The 24,043-nt window shown below is 38.1% G+C and overlaps 1 protein-coding gene across 1 annotated transcript in view; it reads right to left on the bottom strand.

Annotated features, from left to right (window-relative positions):
* The window catches only part of STPG2 (sperm tail PG-rich repeat containing 2), a 404,829-nt gene that overhangs the window by 354,106 nt on the left and 26,680 nt on the right, over window positions 1-24,043 (bottom strand). The window contains exons 5-6 of the mRNA XM_065405786.1: window positions 15,355-15,470; window positions 12,499-12,610 (exon numbers count right to left, since the gene is read on the bottom strand). Coding sequence (XP_065261858.1) covers window positions 12,499-12,610; window positions 15,355-15,470 — 228 coding nt within the window. The remainder of the gene's footprint in view (window positions 1-12,498; window positions 12,611-15,354; window positions 15,471-24,043) is intronic.

Genomic DNA, 24,043 nt, shown 5'->3' with positions numbered 1-24,043 from the left:
GAAGATTCAGAAGTGTCCAAATTATAGAATTAATGAAGATAATGATGGTAAAGATAAGTCAAAACTAGTCAAGAAGATAAGTTTGAAGCTCAGAGAAAAATAGTGGGTCAGACACTCACCAGGGTTCTGTCTCACTACCAGGCAATAAAAGGGAACTCAGGGAGGGTTGCAGCTGCTCCACCCTTTATGCCTTAGTAGAGGACCACAAAGAGGCGCAGGGAGCACATGCAGCCCTGGACATTGCTATTCAAAAAAAACGACAACAATTATTTCAGATTCATGGGATGTAAGCGCAACTACAGTTGGATCCACACTGACGCTCAAAGAACTTAAATTTTTTAGAGAGCTAACAATGAAGGTTTAAAACTCTGGAGCCTACTGGCAATCTAGTCTCTCAGAAGAAAAAGCTTAAAGAAAGAAAAAAAAGACCAACAGGCAACAAAGGAGAGAAGCTGTATCAGCCACTGTTACCTCACAGGCACCAAACAAACACACACAGGTTAAAGCAGAACTGGAGAAAACAGAAATAATTATTCTGTTAGTAAGGTGTGCTAACATTACTTCCTCAGTACATCTGATGTTCCATTCAGATCAATATTGGAAAATTATTGTCTTGATAAAAACTTTAAAATTTCACCCAGAAATGCTACCTCATTGAAGATCAAATTATCCTAAAATTAATATAAATGTAAAGTAGCAAGAATTATTAAAACAAAGAACATGGTTGGAATTTAGCTAAGCAAGGCTTCAGAAGCAGCTACTAAGATAAATCCAGATTGGTCATGTCTGCTTTTGACATTATAGGCAGTTGAGAGTATTTCATAGTTTATATGTTTTCTCCTATAGTGCCATTTCAAACTATTCAATCCTCATGTTCTCAGCTGACAGAATAACATTGGACGGCATTTGGTATAAAAGTTGCAAATGCCAGCAACAGCACTAAATGTCACCATAACTTTAATAGGTACATTTAGAAAAACTATTGTTACATTCAACTACATAACTTCATTGAGTACTGAAATAAATTCCTCTTTGGCTATTTTATATTCTTTTAAAACATTAATATTAAAAATAAGTGCATTTATACGAAACAAACTTCAGTCTCTTATGCAACACTGCTTAGCTGCTCAAGAAAACCTGTAAAATAGAACACTCAGATAGTGGCAAATATTTCTCTCTTATTTTACTTCAATATACTCAAGGGTTTCCACTGACATGGCCACTGTTGTAGCAAAGAAAAGCGGGATGTCCTTCTGAAGCTCAACAACACCTTAAATTGGGAAAGAGGCTCTGTTCAGTGACACAAGGTGCTCCTCTCCTTGCTTTCAGGAGCAAGGGATAAAAATTTGAGTTACAAAAACAGGCCTTCCAACTGGTGTCTCGTTTGTTGTGGAACTGCTAGATCAGGGGTCGGCAACCTTTCAGAAGTGGTGTGCCGAGTCTTCATTTATTCACTCTGATTTAAGATTTCGCATGCCAGTAATACATTTTAACATTTTTAGAAGGTCTCTTTCTATAGGTCTATAATATACACCTCTACCTCGATATAATGCTACCCGATATAACACAAATTTGGATATAATGCGGTAAAGCAGTGCTCGGGGGGGGGGGGGGGCTGCGCACTCCAGTGTATCAAAGCAAGCTCAATATAACGCGGATTCACCAATAACGCGGTAAGATTTTTTGGCTCCCGAGGACAGCGTTATATCGAAGTAGAGGTGCATAACTAAACTATTGTTGTATGTAAAGTAAATAGGGTTTTTAAAATGTTTAAGAAGTTTCATTTAAAATTAAATTAAAATGCAGAGCCCCCCAGACCGGTGGCCAGGACCCGGGCAGTATGAGTGCCACTAAAAATCAGCTCGCGTGCCGCCTTTGGCACGCGTGCCATAGGTTGCCTACCCCTGTGCTAGATCCACCATAAGATGTGTGTAACTTTTACGAGGGCACTATATTAAACTCCTTGCTACTGGTAAATATTCTGAAAACACCAAAGTGGAATTCTGTGTTGCTGAATCTACAAAATACACTAACTGTCCACAGATTTTAAAATAATGTTAACAAGTGATCAGTAGTGGGAAAATTAATATAAATATTTGATTTTTTAAAAATCAACCATGGTGGTAGAAGAGGATTTATCCTCATTAAATTTAACAGCAATTCTACTGTTATAAGGAAACACAGTTTTTGCTTTCACCTATGTGTATCTATTTTAAACTTTTTAAGTTGGTAAACAGAACTATGAATGCCAATGCAGTTCTTAAACAATGTGGAGTTCTTTCAAAATCCTTGTTTGTGATATACATAAAATACTTTGGTTGTATCAAAGAAAAAGAGAAGGTGAAATCAATACCTAGAATTTGAAAATGTGTGTAAAAGTTCAAAACCACTGTGTGTTATATGGCAAAAATTTTGCTAAATTTAAACAAATTCAAATATTTGTATTAGCTGTAGATTCATTTTCATAAAGCTAGTTTCAGAAAAACTGGAAAGAAAAAGGAAACCCACAAGGACAAGCTGGCTAGTTCAAGAAAAAAAAGCCTAGTATCAGTGTTATTCAAAATATTTTCTTCACTCTCTGTGAGGTAACTGTGTATGTGTGTCCTGTATAGAATGACTTTGCCAGTCCTCCAGGTGCGCCCAGAGGGCAATGTAGGCAATAATGACCCATCTGTTCACCACTGGCAACTAGCAAACTTCTAATGAAGACAGATGTGGGTCACCTGTACAAGCAGGCTGCAGGGTGTTAATGAATCCACCTAATGGTCACTACCTGCCACTTTTGACTGATTGATGACTCAAAAGGTTAAGCTTGAAAAGCAAAGATGAGTATTTCAGGTAATCATTAGTCTTACCAAGATATCTCTATCAGTCTAAGACACTCATTCTTTACTATTGTCTTTTTCCATTTCTGAAAAATGCTTCTATTATTTTTCTCCAAGTATCTGAAATAACCCTGCAAGTCCTTGTGAAAAATTATTTCTGCTTGAAGTTCATTGCCCAATGAAATAAATGTTCCAACTAGCTATAGTAAACTTAAAAACATACTTTCATACTATATTTTATTAAATCTTTCCTCACATCTGACCAGTAAAACCGAACCTAACAATTTTAAAATACATATTTGCCAGTCAGTTCTAAAACTCTTCAAGTATGTTTATTAATAGTTTTATACAAGTCTATTTTGATAGCATACCTACCGTATGACAACTTATTTTTTAAAGTTAACTTCAACCACCAAGACCAAGTACAGTAACTGGGTTTTGTGCAACGATCATTGTGGGAGTTAGTGGAGCTGGAATTCACTCTCCCAACCCCACATGAAGCCAATGGCATCACAACGCAATCTGTGGCTTATGAACACTGTATGTGATGCAAATCCAATAAATATTTTTATAAATGATAGTCTGTTTAAAATTATTTGTAAAAACTTAAGTTCCCTTCTGCAATTTAAACAGCAATTTTTTCTTAGAATGGAACTCTCCCACTGTGTCCTTATCTAACCCCATGTACAAAGCTTATCGAGAACCATGATATATCATGCCTAGACTATTTTTAGGCTTCCTATTGTGTGCTCATTTCCCACTCTTGTGTGCTTTAGAAATGTTTCAGTCTTAGCCTAAGCTTCCTGGCTTGATTTTTACACACAAAAGTGCCTTAAAAATTTCTTGAAGAGGGAAGAATGGCAGAATGACAACTTGTCTCCAGTTAGAGGCAGATGTGAAATGAAAAAAGCAAGCTATTAAACCACAAAAACAAGCCATGTACATGGGATATTTTCATCCTACTGGTACAATAAACAAAGAACATTATCAGGTGTGCTTCTTGGTTACGTGACATGCTTCAAAATCATTGATCATTTATTTATTTCAGTAATAAACTAAGACAAAAAATGTTGATTTTTAAAAACCTATATATGAGGTGTATGTTGGGATGAGGAAATTCTGCAGATGGAAATTTCTCCCTAGGGATAAAGGAAATATTGCAAACCTTTCTGAGTTTACTCTGCGGTGAAACCTGAAGACAATTTTATTCTTCTGCTATTATCTATTCACCAAAATCTTATTAATATGTGGCAACAAAGAAAAGTCATGGTTGTACCCGAAAGTGAAGGGAAAAAGTAAGAAAAATAGTATCTGATGTTAGTAAATCTACACAATATCATATATTTTATGTTACAAGTTTTTATTCTGAATGAGTTTATTCATTTTCAAAACATTATAACATAACTAGCCAATCTGATTTCTGGTGCATTTTCAGTGACTGGAGGTATGAATTCAGTCCAGTGATAGTTTGGACACAAAATATTGTAAATCACTCACTGGAAAATACTGAATCCCAGTTATTTCATAATATTAAGCATTGTATTTGTAATATATTAAGCTAACAATCAGTTGATTTAATATTTATTCTTAAAAAGCTAATAGCAAAAAATTATTATTAGGAGATTGGAAATGGGTTTTATTCCTGGTTCTGCCACTGGGTTGCTGTGTGACCTTGGGGAAGTCATTTAACCTCTTTATGCCTCAATTTTTCTTATCTGTAAAATGGAGATAATTACCTACAGCATAGTAGTTTTGTGAGGCTTAATTCATTTATATCCGTAGGGCACTTGGACAAACTAGGATGAAAGTTACTAGAGAAGTGCAAAGTATTACCTGCAAGTTACACGCTTCTCACTTTGCACACATGGATAAGAGAATTTTTGGCTTGATTCAAGCTAGCTGGTGGTCTTATCAGAATTCCAATAGAACTAACACTCACCCCAAGCCTTTTGATAAGATGAAAGAGAGCACTATATTACCTTTAAAGTCTGAATATTATTTTCCACAGTATCATAATACTATTCCATCAACAGTACTCATTACTCTTGTGTATTTTATACTAACTTTTTGTTCACATATTTAAGAATCCATATAAAACTAAACAGTCAGTGACCCTTTCAGACCTATCTTGACGTACACAGTGGGTTTTTTTGGAGTTTTTTGTAAATGGAAGGAAATTTATGTCTACTCTTTGAGGATAAATACTGCTGTTTTTCCCTAATATATATTCAGGAGGACTGCAATTTAAATTACCTTTTCAAACAGATTTAAATTCACAGATGATTTACTGTTGTTCCCAGCACTGCAATGCTTAAGAAGCCTCAATTTTTTAGCCTGAGGCAACAAAAGCTCTTCAAGATCCAATGAATTCAATCTATATGAGTTTGAGTATTCACTTCTGCAGAAAACCACTGACATTACACCAACAATGAAACGTATTGTACAAGGTTGATTGATTTATAACAAAAGCATTCATTGACTGATACTACAGGGACACCTAACAGTGTGGCAAAGTTGAGAAAAGAAAAGGATTAAATGAATTTATTTTGTGTATTTATGAGAATGTCCTCAACATGATATGTAGCTAAACGCCCATACAATAAGCTGAGAATATACTCTCTTTCAAAAGAAACTAAGATGAGTGTTCATACTATTACAATAATATATACATAAACCATTCTAATGAGGACTATACTGTTCTTCATTTAGATAACACCCCCCCTTATTTAATTGATTAATGAGAAATATTAATGACTCAAATCATATCTGGTCTTCAGGCACTAATAAATGTGCTAGAATTATCCATAATGATACCCTCATGGAAGGAGTGGAGTGGGGGCAGGGCTGGGGGCAACGAGGGGGGGGGTGTCAGTGATGCGGCCCTCGGGCCAATGAACTAGCCCTCATGTGGCCCTCGTGGTCATTTGAGTTTGAGACCCCTGTTTTAGACTAAAGTATTGCTCTCTTTTTACTTCCCTTACTATATATATAGCAAAGTTTTAATAAGTTCTAGGTAGAAAAGGTATTTTATTTTACATTAATCAAACCACGGAATGTGCACAGTTTAATTTCAGATTAGCTCCATGCACAAATACCTAAGAAACAAACAATAACGCAAAAAAGAAGCTCTCTTTCATTACTGATGATCTTCAAGTAATTCCTAACTATTGGCGCCATCTAGTGAAATCTTACCAATATCTATAGTGATTTCAAAGAAATTTTACGCAGCTCTGGTTCAAAAGCAAGTTACCATAAGGAAGTTAAAATCTCATGCTGTACACTGAAGAAAAGTATCATAACATACCTTTCATAGCAAAATGAGGAAGTGTTCATAAAACAAACTAAATATCTGTAGGTGCCTTTGGATGTAAAATTCCTGGTTAACAAATATTTAATCTTTTTTTAAACTATTTTTGCCATTTCTATTTTTACTGATACAATAAGCTTGAATGGCTATGAATGTTAGTACAAGCAAACTAAGTTTATTTAGGCAGTAATTTAAGGACATATGACAAAGTACACTGCACTATTTTAGTAAAAGCTTAAGCATATTCTTTATTATGTACAAAAAAACTATGTTAAAAAATAGGTTGCAAATTAAAGTACTCAATTAATAGGAAATGCCGGAATTCAACCTTAAAGTGGTCCCCTTGTGCATTATGTTATTCTTCCCCAACATTACTGGAAATCTGTGGCAGAGCCAGGGATAGAACCCAGCTCAATCCAATGCACATTTCCTCACTGCAGAGGATGTGAGGGAGATTCCCACACCTCAGCCATTCTTTTTAGGTGATAAATCTGAGGAACTATCCCAGATTGAGGTGTCAATAGAAGAGGTTTTGGATAAATTAATAGTTAATAAATTAAACAGTAATAAGTCACCGGGACAAGAGGGTATTCACCCAAGAGTTCTGAAGAAACTCAAATATGAAATTGCAGAACTATTAACGATGGTATGTACCCTATCGCTTAAATCAGCTTCTGTATCAATGACTGGAGGATAGGTAATATGACACCAATTATTTAAAAAGGATCCAGAGACATTCCTGGCAATCAGTATCAGGCAAATTGATTGAAACTATAGTAAAGAAAAGAGTTATCAGACACATAGATGAAGATGATTATTATCATTATCTTTGAAAACTCACAGCGATTGGGGGAGGTCCCGGATGACTGGGAAAAGGCTAATGTAGTGCCCATCTTTAAAAAACGGAAGAAGAAGGATCCAGGGAACTACAGGCCAGTCAGACTCATGGATAAATCATGGAGCAGGTCCTCAAGGAATCAATTCTGATGCACTTAGAGGAGAGGAAAGTGATCAGAAACAGTCAGCATGGATTCACCAAGGGCAAGTCATGCCTGACTAACCTAATTGCCTTCTATGATGAGATAACTGGCTCTGTGGATGAGGGAAAAGCAGTGGACGTGTTATTCCTTGACTTTAGCAAAGCTTTTGATATGGTCTCCCACAGTATTCTTGCCGGCAAGTTAAAGAAGTATGGGCTGGATGAATGGACTATAAGTTGATTGGAAAGCTCGCTAGATCATCAGGCTCAATGGGTAGTGATCAATGGCTCCATGTCTAGTTGGCAGCCGGTAACAAGTGGAGTGCCCCAAGGGTCAGTCCTGGGGCCAGTTTTGTTCAATATCTTCATTAATGATCTGGAGGATGGCTTGGACTGCACCATCAGCAAGTTTGCAGAGGACACTAAACTGGGAGGAGTGGTAGATACGCTGGAGGGTAGGGATGGGCTACAGAGGGACCTAGACAAATTAGAGGATTGGGCCAAAAGAAATCTGATGAGGTTCAACAAGGACAAGTGCAGAGTCCTGCACTTAGGACGGAAGAATCCCATGCACTGCTACAGATTAGGGACTGAATGGCTAGGCAGCAGTTCCGCAGAAAAGGACCTAGGGGTTACAGTGGATGAGAACCTAGATATGAGTCAACAGTGTGCTCTAGTTGCCAAGAAGGTTAACGGCATTTGGGGCTGTATAAGTAGGGGCATTGTCAGCAGATCGAGAGACATGATCATTCCCCTCTATTTGACACTGGTGAGGCCTCATCTGGAGTAGTGTGTCCAGTTTTGGGCCCCACACAACAAGAAGGATGTGGAAAAATTGGAAAGAGTCTAGCGAAGGGCAACAAAAGTGATTAGGGGGCTGGAGCACATGACTTATGAGGAGAGGCTGAGGGAAGTGGCATTGTTTAGTCTGCAGAAGAGAAGAATGAGGGGGGATTTGATAGCTGCTTTCAACTACCTGAAAGGGGGTTCCAAAGAGGATGGATCTAGACTGTTCTCAGTGGTACCAGATGACAGAACAAGGAGTAATTGTCTCAAGTTGCAGTGGGGAAGGTTTAGGCTGGATATTAGGAAAAACATTTTCACTAGGAGGGTGGTGAAGCACTAGAATGGGTTACCTAGGGAGGTGGTGGAATTTCCTTCCTTACACGTTTTTAAGGTCAGGCTTGACGAAGCCCTGGCTGGGATGATTTAGTTGGGGATTGGTCCTGCTTTGAGCAGGGTGTTGGACTAGATGACCTCCTAAGGCCCCTTCCAACCCTGATATTCTATGATTCTATTATTTGTTAGGGAAGAGAGTCAACATGACTTTTGTAAAGGGAAATCATGCCTCACCAATCTACTAGAATTCATTGGCAGGGGGGGATCAACAAACATGTGGACAAGGGTGATTCAGTGGATATAGTGTACTTGGACTTTCAGAAAGCCTTGACAAGGCCCCTCACCAAAGGCTCTTAAGCAAAGTAAACAGCCATGGGATAAGAGGGAAGGTCCTCTCAATAACTGGTTAAAAGACAGGAAACAAATTGTAGGAATAAATGGTGAATTTTCAGACTGGAGAGAGGTAAACAGTGGTGTCCTCCAGGAATTTGTACTGGGACTAGTGCTGTTCAACATATTCACAAAGGATCTAGAAAAATTGGGTAAATGGTGAGGTGGTAAAATTTCCAGATGATACAAAATTACTCAAGATAGTTAAGTCCAAAACAGACTATGAAGAGTTACAAAGGGGTCTTCCAAAACTGGATGACTGGACAACAAAATGGTAGATGAAATTCAGTGTTGATAAATGCAAAGTAATGCACATTGGAAAACATAATCTCAACTACACATAAAAAATAATGGGCTCTAAATTAGCAGTTACCACTCGAGAAAGAGAGCTTGAAGTCATCGTGAATAGTTCTCTGAAAACATCTACTCAATGTGCAGCGACAGTCAAAAATGTTAGCAACCACTAGGAAAGAGATAGAAAATATCATACTATTACTACTATATAAATCCATGGTGCTCTCACACCTTGAATGATCCATGCAGTTCTGATCACCCCATCTCAAAAAAGATACATTAGAATTGGAAAAGGTACAAAGGGAACTTTGTAAGCTCTATTGTTTTACACTGTTTTGTTTTTGAGTGCAGTTATGTAACAACAACAAAATCTACATTTGTAAGTTACGTTTCATGATAAAGAGATTGCACTACTGTACTTGTATGAGGTGAATTGAAAAATACAATTTCTTTTATAATTTTTACAGTGCAAATATTTGTAATAAAAAATAATGTAAAGTGAGCACTATACACTTTGTATTCTGTGTTCTAATAGAAATCAATATATTTGAAAATGTAGAAAAACATCCAAAAATATTTAATTCATTTCAATTAGTATTCTATTGTTTAACAGTGCCATTAATTGTGATTACTTTTTTTTAAATCGCAGTTAATTTTTTTGAGTTAGTCACGTGAGTTAACTGCGATTAATCAACAGCCCTACTTTGTAGTGTAAACAAGCACTTAGAACACACAAACAAACTTCCCTATAGGGACAGCATGAAATAACCCTATGACTGTGAACAAAGCATTTAGTATTTGGAGCCCTAGATTAGAAGACACAGATTTTTGAAGAGTTTAGAAATTTCCTTTCCCTCTTCACTGTAGTTCAGAATTAAAGTTGATTGGGTGCTTAACTGTGCATTTCCATATCATAAAATGTTCGGATTTCTTTTTAATTTAACCTTAACTCTGAATTTCCTGAGTTTACAATGCTAGGTTTGGGGATAATTACAGCATCCCTGTAATGAATTTTGCCCTAAATTACTGATATGCACTTTCATCTTAACATAGTTTTTGTCTGGGAATTTTCTTATTTTGTTTTTTAAATTGAAAACTTCATTCGTGAATAGTGTAAACAAGAAACCCAAAGAGAATGATACCATGTGATATTACTAATTATATGAAGATATGAAGTATCAGCCTTAAATCTTCTTTTTATTTTTACTTTGATTACAAGTTTGAACAGTAGGTCTGTTGCCAAACTCAAGTGCCACCAAGCACTCAGAGCATAGTTGACAGTTAAGCTGGGTTTACAGCTGCTTAGTTTTAGAACAGGCAGCTGGAGTGCATACTCCAGTTTCCCTCTACCTCCTGTCCTCCAAATTTCTCCTGCCTTTTGCAGCTTCCTAGATTTTTCCCCACATTCCCCTGCATACAAACACTCCAACTTCCCCTCCTTCCTGCATTCTCTTGCACATATGCACCCCATCTTCCCTTTCCCACCTCATACATTCCCCTGTACATACATGCTCGCCTCTTAGTACCCCCCTCCCTCCTGATCTCTATGTTGAGAATATACGATGCAACAGGTAGCTTATGAAAATAAATATTTAAAATAGTCATTGGTTGCCATTATTTTTCATGACTGAAGGTTTATCTGTCAGTAGAGGCTGTTGATTAAAATCTCCTTCCAAAGAAATTCACAAGATTGGTCTCTTTCAAGATGGCCACACCATTTCTTATTGTTCCCAAGGATATGGAAGCCCAGGGGCCCTTCAGGAAGATGGTGTTTCCCTATGATGTCAGGATAAAGAGGAATACTCAGCTATTTTGAAAGTGGGCAGTTCTTCATGCAATTCTCTGTAGTAGAACATTTTTCTTCTGCCTCTTCTGGGAGAAACTGACCATTAACCCTAAAAAATTCATTAATGTAATCTGTACACAAGATTACAGTGAATTTTAATATTTACAAAGTTTGAAGAGTCTGTGTCATTCTGTTATTAAGATTACATACCACAAAAAGGTTTGATACGAGGTGTTATTTTTAAGCACCCTCTTTTTAAATTAATTTTAATTCCTAACAGATTTACTTATAAATTCTCAGAAAATTAATTCTGTACTCAAAGAGTAAATGCTATAACTTTGGGGAGGCTATGCTCTATTTTTCACACATATCAAAGTAACTGCATCCCTACTTTGCGTGCAAAACTCAATTCAATCTCTAGAATGGAGCCACAACTGGCACCTCCGTGATAAAAAGGTCACAGGACAGAGCCATTGGTGCTTATCACCAAGCATTCCCTTCTGTTTTGGTACATTTATGATTGAGTTATTTTCTAGTTATGTTCCACTTAATTCCCCAGCAGCTTCTGACTCCTGGTTTATTTTCATTTCCCTTTTCTTGATTTTGTGTAGAAAATGAGTAGCTAGCAAATGGCCATTCCAAAAAATATAGATTTTCCACTGAAGGGAGTATCTGGAGCCTTGCAGAATACTGAATTTGCAGACTCCAACATTTTCATCCAAAACTGATTGCTTGATTCCTGTTAGCTCCCCCCTCTACACTTGTATCTTGGAGCTCAAATTCAGAAAATTTAGGATTTGCTGACTTCATAGTTTAAGTTTCCCATCCTCTACTTGCCTCCCTGGAACACACCATCAAACTTTTTTTTTAACATGTGATTCAGATAGAGTGATAATTATACTGCATCCCCCTTAATTCATTCAACTTACAGTATCACTATGGACTCTATGGTTTAATACTGAATAAAAGAAACATTATTTCTGGAATAAATTGACTTGCCCTCAGTGAATCCATGCTGACTGAATAAATTGCCTAGGGAGGTTGTGGAATCTCCATCATTGTCCAACCTGCTCTTAAAAATCTCCAAATACCTGTCAGGGATGGTCTAGATAATATTTAGTCCTGCCTTGAGTGCAGGGGACTGGACTAGTTGACCTCTCGAGGCCCCTTCCAGTTCTATGATTCTAAGAATAAACAGTTAAAAATTTATAACTGTTTTTGGTTTAACTTTCCTTTTTTTCTTTCCACATGCATCTCTAGGGGCTCAAATATTCTGCAATGCAAAACAAAAGATTTACAAAATTCTATGTATTCATTTCAAAAACATTTCAAAGAAAGCCAAAAGAATACCAAAAGGTATTTTTCTAATTAGCCTTCTAAATAGATTTTAAAGTACAAGTATATTTAGTGGATCTTGCTGACTTCTAAGATGAGTAATGATTACTAATAATCTAATGTAAGGTTTGTCATGCCATTCCAAAAAGATCAGTTTAAACATATTTTCCCTTTCATTATTTCTAGCAATAAGAAAAAAAAGCTTGTGCCCCTTCAAATAAAATATTTTGCCTGCTGTAAAGCAACTTTTAAGAAAAGGCAAAAGGAAGAAATCAAATGTGAGAACTAAAAGCTCAATAAACAGGCTACAATTTTTTTTTTTAATCAAGAAAGTCTTCTTTCATATTTCAATATAAATTGCAATCTGTTTGTTCATTCTGTCTATACAATCTTCAAATCCCAGTGTTTCAATCCCACAATAAATTTTTTTTTATGTACTAGTAAATAGCTGAATTGGCATTACCTTCTTTTCTTCCTGTAATACTATTACTTCATGATACCGTGGGACATAGGGTTCATATTTTTTCTTGTCTTCCTTTTTGATGTTGACATTCCAATAATGCAGTGCACTTTCCCTTTAGAAAGTTTAAAGAGAGATTTATGAGTCTTCAGTTTTAAATGCCTGAACATGTAAATACGCCTAGTGAAAGCCTTTTGTCCTTTGACTATATAACAAACAGCTGCTGTTTGTAATATTTAATGAAAGCCAGGATTACTCACTAATGGGAGAGTATAAACATATTGTACAATTACACTGTAAACCTGCAGAAGCCACACAAATCATGTTTCACTAATTTTGGTTTGTTACTTTTTCATATTCAAAACTATGTAGTCATTATCACAGGTTGAGTCTAGCAACAATGCAAAGGAGAAAAAGCTAAAAATCAAAGGCCAGACAAGTTAGGGTTTCTGTTCTATTAGATATAGGTGCATTGAAAAGCAAAGCCTCAAGTGACTTATAAAGTTCTTACTTTAACTGTAGATTTAATACTGTAACTAATACTGTAATGTAATACTGACAAGATCTGCCTATTTATAGCACAAACTCATTTAAAATACTGAGAGGCTTTTGAATTTTATAGTGGCAATGCTCAGAAGAGAACCCCTTTATAATTTAAATACAGAGAGGCACAGATTTCAAGGAAAGGCCCTTAAAAAAGATAAAATAATTTCTATTGGTTACTTAAAATGTCATCCTCTTGCCTGGCATTCCAAGAGACCTACAGAAGGCTGGAAAATGATTAAATCATGACAGATACTTGACTAACAGATTAACACCAATCAACTGTAGCTAAGGAATGTTAAAATTATCTCTACCACTTCCTAATCAATTCACCATTTCTTCAAGCATCAGTTTTAACATTTAAAATTCTATGGCAGATATCATTACCTGGCCCTTATTCAGCAGATCATTTAAGCACAGGTTTAATTTTAAGTACATTCTAAAATTCTATAAACACAGGCCACGATTCAAGAAAACAATGAAGTACATGCTTAAGTCCATCAAGCATTAAAGTTCACTCTTCATAGAATTAAAACTTACGCCTACCTGCAGAGAATGCTAAACATTAGACCACTCAGACAAATTCTGCCCTCAAAGCCCATCCACAAATACTGATTGCCTTCAATGTGAACTGAATATGCATATCTCGGGTTAGTTTCTGGCCCTATAAGTACCAGATAGAGGGTTAAAAAAAAAAAAATTCAAGTGTCTAAGAGACTTAGGAGCCTACAGCGTGGTCTACACTTAAAAATTAGATCAACCTAGCTACCTTGCTCAGGGCTGTGAAAAATTTCACACTATGTGCAAAGTTCTTTGGTCGACTTAATTTCTGGTGTAGACATATCTACATCAGCCGATGAATTCTTCCAGTGACCTAGTTACTGCCCCTCAGAGAAGAAGATTAACTACACTGATGGAAAGTTCCTTCCATTCATCTACGAAGTGTCTACTCTAGAGTGGTACTGTAGTAGAGCTGCAACACCATAGCTGTGCCACTGTAATATAGACATATACTTAGTCCCTTTTTCAAAATTGATTTAGGCACTTAGGGCCAGATTTACAAATGTATTTTGATATCTAAAGATTCATATAGGCACCAAACGGGATTTACAGAAGTGCCTATGCTGGTTAGCACCTAAATACCATTGAAAGTCATTTTTAAATTAAGGGCTAATGTACAAACCCTTCTTTTTCATATGCCAGGAGATAAAGGACTTAAGCATTTGCTCAGTCACAACACAGTAAAGGAGCAGGCACAAATTCATTTTTTATATAGCAGAATAGACAGTTAGTGACAGCCTAATAAGTGGAGTAAGACTGAAAAATCTTTACCCTGCTCTGAACATGGCTACTGACATATTACACTAGCCAGGCATGAGTATCACTAGAATATATTTCTCATCCATTGTCCTAGAATCAGAGAATAGAATATCAGGGTTGGAAGGGACCTCAGGAGGTCATCTAGTCCAACCCCCTGCTCAAAGCAGGACCAATTCCCAACTAAATCATCCCAGCCAGGGATTTGTCAAGCCAGGCCTTAAAAACCTCCAAGGAAGGAGACTCCACCACCTCCCTAGGTAACGCATTCCAGTGCTTCACCACCCTCCTAGTGAAATAGTGTTTCCTAATATCCAACCTAGACCTCCCCCACTGCAACTTGAGACCATTGCTCCTTGTTCTGTCATCTGCCACCATTGAGAACAGCCGAGTTCCATCCTCTTTGGAATCCCCCTTCAGGTAGTTGTAGGCTGCTATCAAATCCCCCCTCATTCTTCTCTTCTGGAGACTAAACAATCCCAGTTCCCTCAGCCTCTCCTCATAAGTCATGCACTCCAGACCCCTAATCATTTTTGTTGCCCTCCGCTGGACTCTTTCCAATTTTTCCACATCCTTTCCTATGGTGTGCAGGTTTCCTATCGTTTAGAATTCAAGTTTTAGTCATAGCACACAACAGCTTCTGAAGGAAGTTTATACTTTTGCAATCATTGACTATCCTGCTTGTCACTAAAACAAACCTTTTTAATTTTATTTTCATTACTCCTGGACAATAAGCAACAAAGACAATTCTTAATGGGAATTTCCCAAGTAAATAAGTGGAATTGTCTGGGTAGGTGGCTTTGTTTGGCAATCTTAACTGTGTATTTCCATACTTTAAGCTGTGCCCCTCGATTTTTAATAATTACTGGCTTGGGATGGATAATCAATTCTTTTGTATAATACAAGTCAAATTAAATAATTATGTCATTGAAATTAATTTGAAGACTGTCTATTAATTCCAAAAAGAGGTAAAGTAAAAAATGGCATATTTTTACTTACTGAGTTATGTCATACTCCCCAGGTCCAGGCCCTGCTTGAGCCTTAAATTCACTACGTTTTCCTGTTAAATTACCAAAATGTACTCCTTTATACTTCATGGCAGAATACGTACCATTCTGAAAAATAAAGATAAAGACATTTTACAGTTTGTGGGCCAAATTTTCTACCCCTGATCTCTAACACATATAAAACTTAAAAACATAGACAGATCTGTTTCCCCAAGTGTGATTCAAATGTTATTACACTCCATCTTGGTTTGTGTACATCTGAGCTGATCATAAAAATTCCAGAAAAACTTGTTTTTGTCTAAATCTGCCAACTAATCGAAAACAAACATTTTGTGGAAAGAGTTCCATTACAACAAAACTTCTGATGGCCCCAAGGGATGTTTCCTGCCTGCTTGCCCACCTGGTTCCTCGGCACCCTGCTAAGCCAGAAGCCTCAGAGCTTGGGAGCACCAGCTCCCCTTCAGCTCATCAGGTGGGCTACTAAGGACCCAAGGCTTCCCAGGCTCCCCAGCAGCCTACCAGGCTGACTGCCATGGAGCTGGAGACTATGGAAGTGAGGACTGAATTTGACATAATTCCTATCAGTTTCACTCCTTAGTAGCTGGTGTGAAACTGACCAGACTCTCATTCGGGGGGCAGCCGGAAATCCCAGGGAGCACAGTTCATTTTGGAAACACCATGTTTTGGTGGAATATTGTGACTCTCAGTACCATGATCATGTTTGAGATTTTGGCTTTTCATCCCAAATTGGGAGAAAAATATTTCTGAGGAACCAAAATTCAGTTTCCCCACCAGCTCTAGTGTACATAGATAAATCTGCAAGTAGTATTTCTAAATTCGCATCTCTCCTAAAATGACCATATTTATTTCTGTATTTACTCTAGTTAGTGCCCTCATTTTCACTTTCACATACAGAATAGCTCCCTAGTCAGACCTTGACACATCAGGTCAATGGTCTGTAGCTTTCTCAAAGACACATCCATAATTGATGTGAAAAAGCAGGTGCCCATTAGCAGTTCCTCTCTAAAAATATATGGACTAATAACCCCATGTAACACAAAATACGAAAAGGACAAATATACCAAAACTTAGATGCAGCATTCTGCATCAAGTAATAAGCTTTAGCCCTCCATGCCACTCATCCATTTTCTGTCCAATTATACCACGTATATGCAGCCACACACTCATCACTCTAGCAGTCAAATGAATATCCGCTCATATAACATTCAATGGACTTCAGATAAGGTAGACCAGAAGAGACAGGTCCCTTAATGAAGGGCATGTCAAACAATTTAAATTTCATCTTCATGTCACATTGTTCTGCCCCACTATCCATTCATGTCATGCTCCTATTTCACATTTGTGCCTAGGTCACTGGTTACATAAATAATTTACGCACAGGTCATGAGTCTTAAATGGCTGGAGAAAATATGTAAAGCTGTGTAAAACTCACCAACTTTGGTTCACAGGGTGTTTGTGCAAACCTTGGTTTGGGTTGTTAATACCTGAGTTTTGCATTCAGGTGTACCCAAATATTTGAAGTAAAGCTCAGTCAAGACCCCTGAATTTCACCCAATTTCATGTCAAACATTTAAAAGGACAAACATTAAGGAATAACTGTTAGGAACAGAGGCTGCAATTTATAAAAGGGTTTGAGAAAGTCTGGTATGAAATTCAATAGGAGTTGGACACCTGACCCTAAAGTACTTTTGAAAATCCCAAACAAAAAATATAAAGCTTTTTACAACAATTCCAGAAACTTAAAACCGGAACCAGAATGAACCTAACTTCTTTCTCAGAAACGTGATCCTTGGATACATATTACTGGTATACAAGACAGAAAAATTAGGTTACAGTGGAAAAGGTGGTATATTAGGCAGATATGGTAGCAGTGCCTCTAGTCAAGGATGACATAAGCCCATTTTCAGCTGCTTAAAATAGTGCTAAACAATCATTCAGGCTGAAATTTCCCATGCCTGGTCTTTGAGTTTTTTAAAACTTTTGGCAAAAACAGTTCAGCAATTTTTAAGAACGAAGTTAGAAAACAATAGGTAGCTTTCCCAATATTGAAAAAAATCTTTGTTTCTTTGAAGAACTCTAATTCTTCCACGGTTTGGAACAGGGACTTGAACATCAAGAGGAAGTCAGTCCTGGAGTCAGAGAGGTGCCTTTTGCTCTCCCCAAGAAAATCCACCCAGAACTTCTTGACTTATAAACCTCTGAAAATCATCATCTTCACTTATGAGTAAGTGTTTTTTAGAGGTTTGCAGCTAGAATTTTCAGGCATTCTATCTGCACTAAGCATGCCCCAGCCCCACAGAACACCTACATGCTTATACCCCGCGTATGCTCCAATGCCCCACTTGGGTTTCTTTGTAGTAGGCACAGAGCTGGAACGTCAGATGGGACACATGCACAACAGCATCCCTTTCCCCCTGGCGTAGGGGAAGGAGTCTTTTCTATACTTCAGCCAAGCACCTTCCAGTGACTGGTGTTCATAATTATGTAAACTTACTATTGAGCAAGACTTAAAAGGTAGGCAAATGTTCTCCTCATTTTACAGAAAGGGGACATAACAGCTTGTACAAGAACACGTCTAGCATCCCTGGGACTAGAACCCTGACTCCAATATGGCTCCAAATCCCATCCGTTTAAGTGACACTGCATTTGAGAATGACTATTACAAATCTGTATGCTTGGCTATCTGAAACTACTAGATCACACTCCCTTCCAGAACCAGGAATCTAACCAAGGAATCTTGATTCCCAATGTTCTTCTGATGTCTAGAAAATAGTTGTGTAAGTCACAGGCAAAATGTGCTAAGCCTCCCTCTAATGACTGGTCCACATAGAGGATAACAGCCTATTACTGCTATCAGTTACTCTCATAATATAAGTGGTAGAGATCTGTCCTGTGAATCTTGAGGTCCTGAATTCAAACCTTGCTGATGACCCATGAGTAAGTTATTATTATTCCATGATGCAATGTGTGGGATTTTTTTTTCAGTTTGCTTTTCAAAAAAATATAGTAAATGACATTTAAAAACTACATGAAAAAGAACATTAAAGTTGTAAAGTCACATCTTCAAAAAAGTTAGCGGAATTGCAACCTTCTGAGTGTATGCATTATGGTACAGTCTTTAGTTACAGGACCACATACTTTTCTACATGACCTCTGCCTTATTCAGTTCAAAGGGTGGAGAGTGAACGAGGCAGAGGGTTGCAAGAAGTATTGTGTTTCAGGCACTGGACTATGACCTAGAACAGCTGGGTTCTATTACTCAATCTGTCATAGACATCCCATGAGATGCTGGGCAAGACTCATAATGCATATGCTTACAACACATCAGAGAATACGGTTACTCTCATCTACCTGAAAACATGCGCACTCCTACTACTACTTGCCCAGAAAATAAAGCAAAACCTTGCTAAATAATCAAAACAAGTACCAGAATACTTGATGGTGGAATGCATATTTAAAGGTTTCATCTTCCCTATATAGCAATTCACCTAACAAATATAGTGCAGCATATATTTTCACATGTTAATCCAGACCCATCAGTATAATCCATAAATGGTTTCCACATGTTTTCAAATAGATCTCCCTTCCTTGCATATGAAAAAAATCATTATCCCAAGAGATGCAATCTGAGTAAGGCTAACCATCCATTCAGCCTCTGTTGTGTGAGCCCTGTCTTTCCAATATCTTAAAAATTATTCTCTTTGCCACCATTAATGGACTCTGCGTCCAGGATGCTGTCCTTGGTGAAATGTTAGTCCAAGCACATATACTGTTTAGTACGAACGAAGTTTGATTAGCAAAAGTCCTTGTTCAGAAGGATGATAGTCTTCCCTGTCACCTTTTCCCAATATGCACATGACTTCACAGATCTGAAAACATAGGGATACAATGTCTGACACAGTTCTGACCCCTTTGTCAAAAATGTATAATTCCTGGACCCATTTTACCCATTTTCAGGGGTGCCCGCTATAGATTAAAATTCAAATAGAAAATTTTTACATCAAATTTTGTCAACTGTTACAAAACTAAGAAACCAAAATATATTCCTTTCTTGTACACCTCTATCTCACTTTCACTTCCTATGACTGGTATAAGATACCACTATTATAGATATAGAAAAATTATATAAAAGGTTCTTGCTGAGCACTACATCTAATTTTCACAGTTAACAGGGCTTTAGCACCATCAGGTGGCTTCTGTCAGGCACCATTTACTATTGTTCTAATATACTGCCACAACTGTAAATAATGCCATTGTTCAGATCTGGCTAGAGCTGACTTCATTTAATTGGAAAAGATTAGGGCCAGATCATCCTATGGGGATCTGTGCATGGAGCAGAACCTTCCCACAGCAGGAAAAGTCCAGTCCATTTGAACCACTCTGGCTAGGAGTCAGAGGACCCCCAAAGTTTGATAGCCCTAAACTCCAACATATCGTCCGTGCTCTGTGGAGACGCTGGGTGAGAATGGCCTCACATCAGTCAGTCTTAATTTTTTTGACCACTTAATGGGTGAAATATAAATGTCCTTCAAATGGAATCCTGTCCAGAAGAACAGCTGCTGTGAAAATAGCAAAGTTGTGAGGTATGAACAAGGGACATTTTTAAGAATACTCAGAGCTATAGCAAGGATATCAAGGCCCATTAAGAAGGAAAATTGACACAGGTAGACTGTCATGTTACTAGGACATCATTTCATTCATATGTTTTTGCTTTTCTCTCAAGGGAAGCAATACCTGGCAAGCAAATAACTTCATACAGTGCAAGAGTATCTGGCCTATATTTAAATTCTATTCAGAAGTATATATTAAGGACACATATGTATTGAACTTTTTATATCCCAGTGGTTCCCAAACTTTAACAACCTGTGAACCCCTTTCACTAAAATTTCAAGTGTTGTGAACCCCCTCCTAAAAATGAATATTTCCAGGGATTTTCTCCTTTACTTGAGTATAAATTTATAAAAACATTGATCTTGGAAATATAAAATTTGTTTTATGACATGATTATTACACATTATTTATTACACCTCTACCTCGATAGAACGCTGTCCTCGGGAGCCAGAAAATCTTACCGCATTATAGGTGAAACCGCGTTATATTGAACGTGCTTTGATCCACCGGCGTGCACAGCCCCGCCCCTCCGGAGCACTGCTTTACCGCGTTATATCCGAATTCGTGTTATATCGGGTGGCATTATATTGAGGTAGTGGTGTATTTATCATTGCAGTATTTTTATTACATTATGAAAACGGCAACACTTCCAAGATCTCACTTTTGTAGCTTGTATCACTTTGAATAAGCCTGTTATAAGACAAGGCTCCTATGTTTCATCAAGGAGTATCAGATGTGAAACAGCATGAAGGTATTTAAGAAGCCAACTCAAAGAGTTCCTCCTACACAAGCATTCAGGTATTGAGCAGTCCAGGCAAACAACGCACATTACAACAAAGCCTAAACTTGTTCTTCATAATAATTTTAAAAACAATACTAGCTGCCTATTTAATTTTAAAAATAGCAAAAAATATCCACCTCCCTTTCCATTTCTTATAAGGAGTCTTGAATTTTAAATCTCCTCACGGTGGTAGATATGCTTGCTTTGATCTGCTTAGCTCTTGGAAGTCCAGGGGCTCCAGGCTGCTGGCCCTGTGCTGCCCGGGGTCCCAAGGGACAGCTCTGTCTGCCATTAGGGATATTTCCCCCCCCGAGAACCCCCTGTAACATTTTGCGAACCCCAGTTTGGGAACCACTGTTATATCCTGAATGTCCCTGAAGTATATACAAAGTCCTTTAGTTATCCTATAAATAAAATGGACGGTGTGTTTAATGATAGTGGTATTGGAAATCATATAATTTTTTTTTTTAATTAAGAGACATCTGCAGGGATTCTCCTACTTCATACAAAGCTTGCTTTAAAAATTCTGGCTTATTCCACTGTAGTCAATGGGAGTTTTGCCATTGATTTAAATAAGACAGGATTTCACCCTATATTTAAAAATTATCTTCCATGAAAAATTGAAAAGGACACTAAATTAAAAATTTTCTATGCATTTTTTAAATTCAAACACATTGCATGATTAATGGGAAAATTATTTGTCTTGTTCCCTTACTAATTTATTTTTAGCACATATTATGTAAAGAACTAATAGTGGTAGGAAAGAAAACTAATCAGATATGTACTAATAAAAAAATGTCTTAAGCAGCCTGTGCTCAGTACTTGATAACTATGTTATCCCAACTTCAAAATATTGCTATAAATGCCTTTAGTAATGCTTTATACAGTAAAATGTTTAAGACATATGATTTGATCAATGAGCAATTTTAGAATTGCTTTATTTAGTTTACGAAAGTTCAAAATAATATTCATATTTGTGCTTTACACACATGCTTAAGTTAAGTGTCATCTTGAATTGGACCTTAGTTTGGAAATCGAGTATGTAAGGAATAGATGTATTTTCATGTATTATATATCATTTATTCAGTACTCAAAAGTGTGTTAGGCACTTTATAGAACAGATACAATGGTACAGTCCCTATTCCCAAGACCTTATACTATAATTTTGGATGTGACCCTGTGAGAGTAAAGGGATAGCATGAGGAAGGGAAAGAGTTACTGTAATCCGATTTTTTCAGTTATGGTATGGTTCCATAGAAGTTAATTTTTACAGTAAATTACTCATTTTTTAAGACAATATAGAAAAAGTCAATTTTTAAAGATATGGATGAAGAAAATGGTGGCTTAATGAAAAACAATTAAAAATAATGTATATTCAGCATACAGAGCCAAAATCAAATCAAATAAGGAAACCCAAAAATAAAGTAATTAAAATGCATCAATCAGGAAAATTACATTTTAATGAAATTATGTTTTTACCTTTAAAAAAATATGTAGCATTACCAGCTGCTTGTTTTCTGAGCGCACTATGCAAGGCCAGGCCATTCTTCACTTGAAGACAGACACTATCTAATATACATTTCAGGAAATAGAAACTAGGGGTATGTCTACACTACGGGATTAAACCGAATTTATATAATTCGAATTTGGGAAACAGATTGTATAAATTCGATTGTATGCGGCCACACTAAGCACATTAATTCGGCGGTGTGCGTCCATGTACCGGGGCTAGCGTCGATTTCTGGAGCGTTGCACTGTGGGTAGCTATCCCATAGTTCCCGCAGTCTCCTCCGCCCATTGGAATTCTGGGTTGAGATCCCAATGCATGATGGGGCCAAAAACATTGTTGCGGGTGGTTCTGGGTATATCCTCCCCCCTCTCCAGGAAGCAACGGCAGACAACCGTTTCGCGCCTTTTTCCTGGGTGAACAGTGCAGACGCCATACCACGGCAAGCATGGAGCCCGCTCAGCTCAAGACAGCAGTCATGAACATTGTAAATACCTCGCGCCTTATCGTGCAGTTTATGCTGAACAAGAACCTGGAAAACCAGGCGGCGAGGAGCAGGCTACAGCAGCGCGGCGACGAGAGTGATGAGGATATAGACATGGAATTCTATCGAACCGCGGGACCCGGTGCTTTGGAGATCATGCTGTTAATGGGGCAGGTTATAGGCATGGAACGCCGATTCTGGGCCCGGGAAACAAGCACAGACTGGTGGGACCGCATAGTGTTGCAGGTGTGGGATGATTCCCAGTGGCTGCGGAACTTTCGCATGCGTAAGGGCACTTTCATGGAACTTTGTGACTTGCTTTCCCCTGCCCTGAAGCGCCAGAATACCAGGATGAGAGCAGCCCTCACAGTTGAGAAGCGAGTGGCAATAGCCCTGTGGAAGCTTGCAACGCCAGACAGCTACCGGTCAGTCGGGAATCAATTTGGAGTGGGCAAATCTACTGTGGGGGCTGCTGTGATGCAAGTAGCCAAAGCAATCACTGAGGTGCTGCTACACAAGCTAGTGACTCTGGGAGATGTGCAGGTCATAGTGGATGGCTTTGCTGCAATGGGATTCCCTAACTGTGGTGGGGCGATAGATGGAACCCACATCCCTATCTTGGCACCGGAGCACCAGGGTACCCAGTACATAAACCGCAAGGGGTACTTTTCAATGGTGCTGCAAGCACTTGTGGATCACAAGGGACGTTTCACCAACATCAACGCGGGCTGGCCGGGAAGGGTTCATGATGCTTGCGTCTTCAGGAACACTACTCTGTTTGAAGGGCTGCAGCAAGGGACTTACTTCCCGGACCAGAAAATGACCGTTGGGGATGTTGAAATGCCAATAGTTATTCTTGGAGACCCAGCCTACCCCTTAATGCCATGGCTCATGAAGCCATACACAGGCAGCCTGGACAGGAGTCAGGAGCTGTTTAACTACAGGCTGAGCAAGTGCAGAATGGTGGTAGAATGTGCATTTGGCCGTTTAAAAGGTCGCTGGCGATCGCTACTAACTCGCTCTGACCTCAGCCAAAGAAATCTCCCCATTGTTATTTCTGCTTGCTGTGTGCTCCACAATCTCTGTGAAAGTAAGGGGGAGACCTTTATGGCAGGGTGGGAGGCTGAGGCAAATCGCCTGGCTGCTGATTACGCGCAGCCAGACACCAGGGCGATTAGAAGAACACACCAGGAAGCGCTGTGCATCAGAGAAGCTTTGAAAACCAGTTTCATGACTGGCCAGGCTACAGTGTGAAATTTCTGTTTGTTTCCCCCTTC

Source organism: Emys orbicularis, chromosome 5 (assembly GCF_028017835.1).
Source record: "Emys orbicularis isolate rEmyOrb1 chromosome 5, rEmyOrb1.hap1, whole genome shotgun sequence".
NCBI classification, from domain to species: domain Eukaryota; kingdom Metazoa; phylum Chordata; order Testudines; family Emydidae; genus Emys; species Emys orbicularis.
This window is presented reverse-complemented; position numbering and strand designations above follow the sequence as displayed.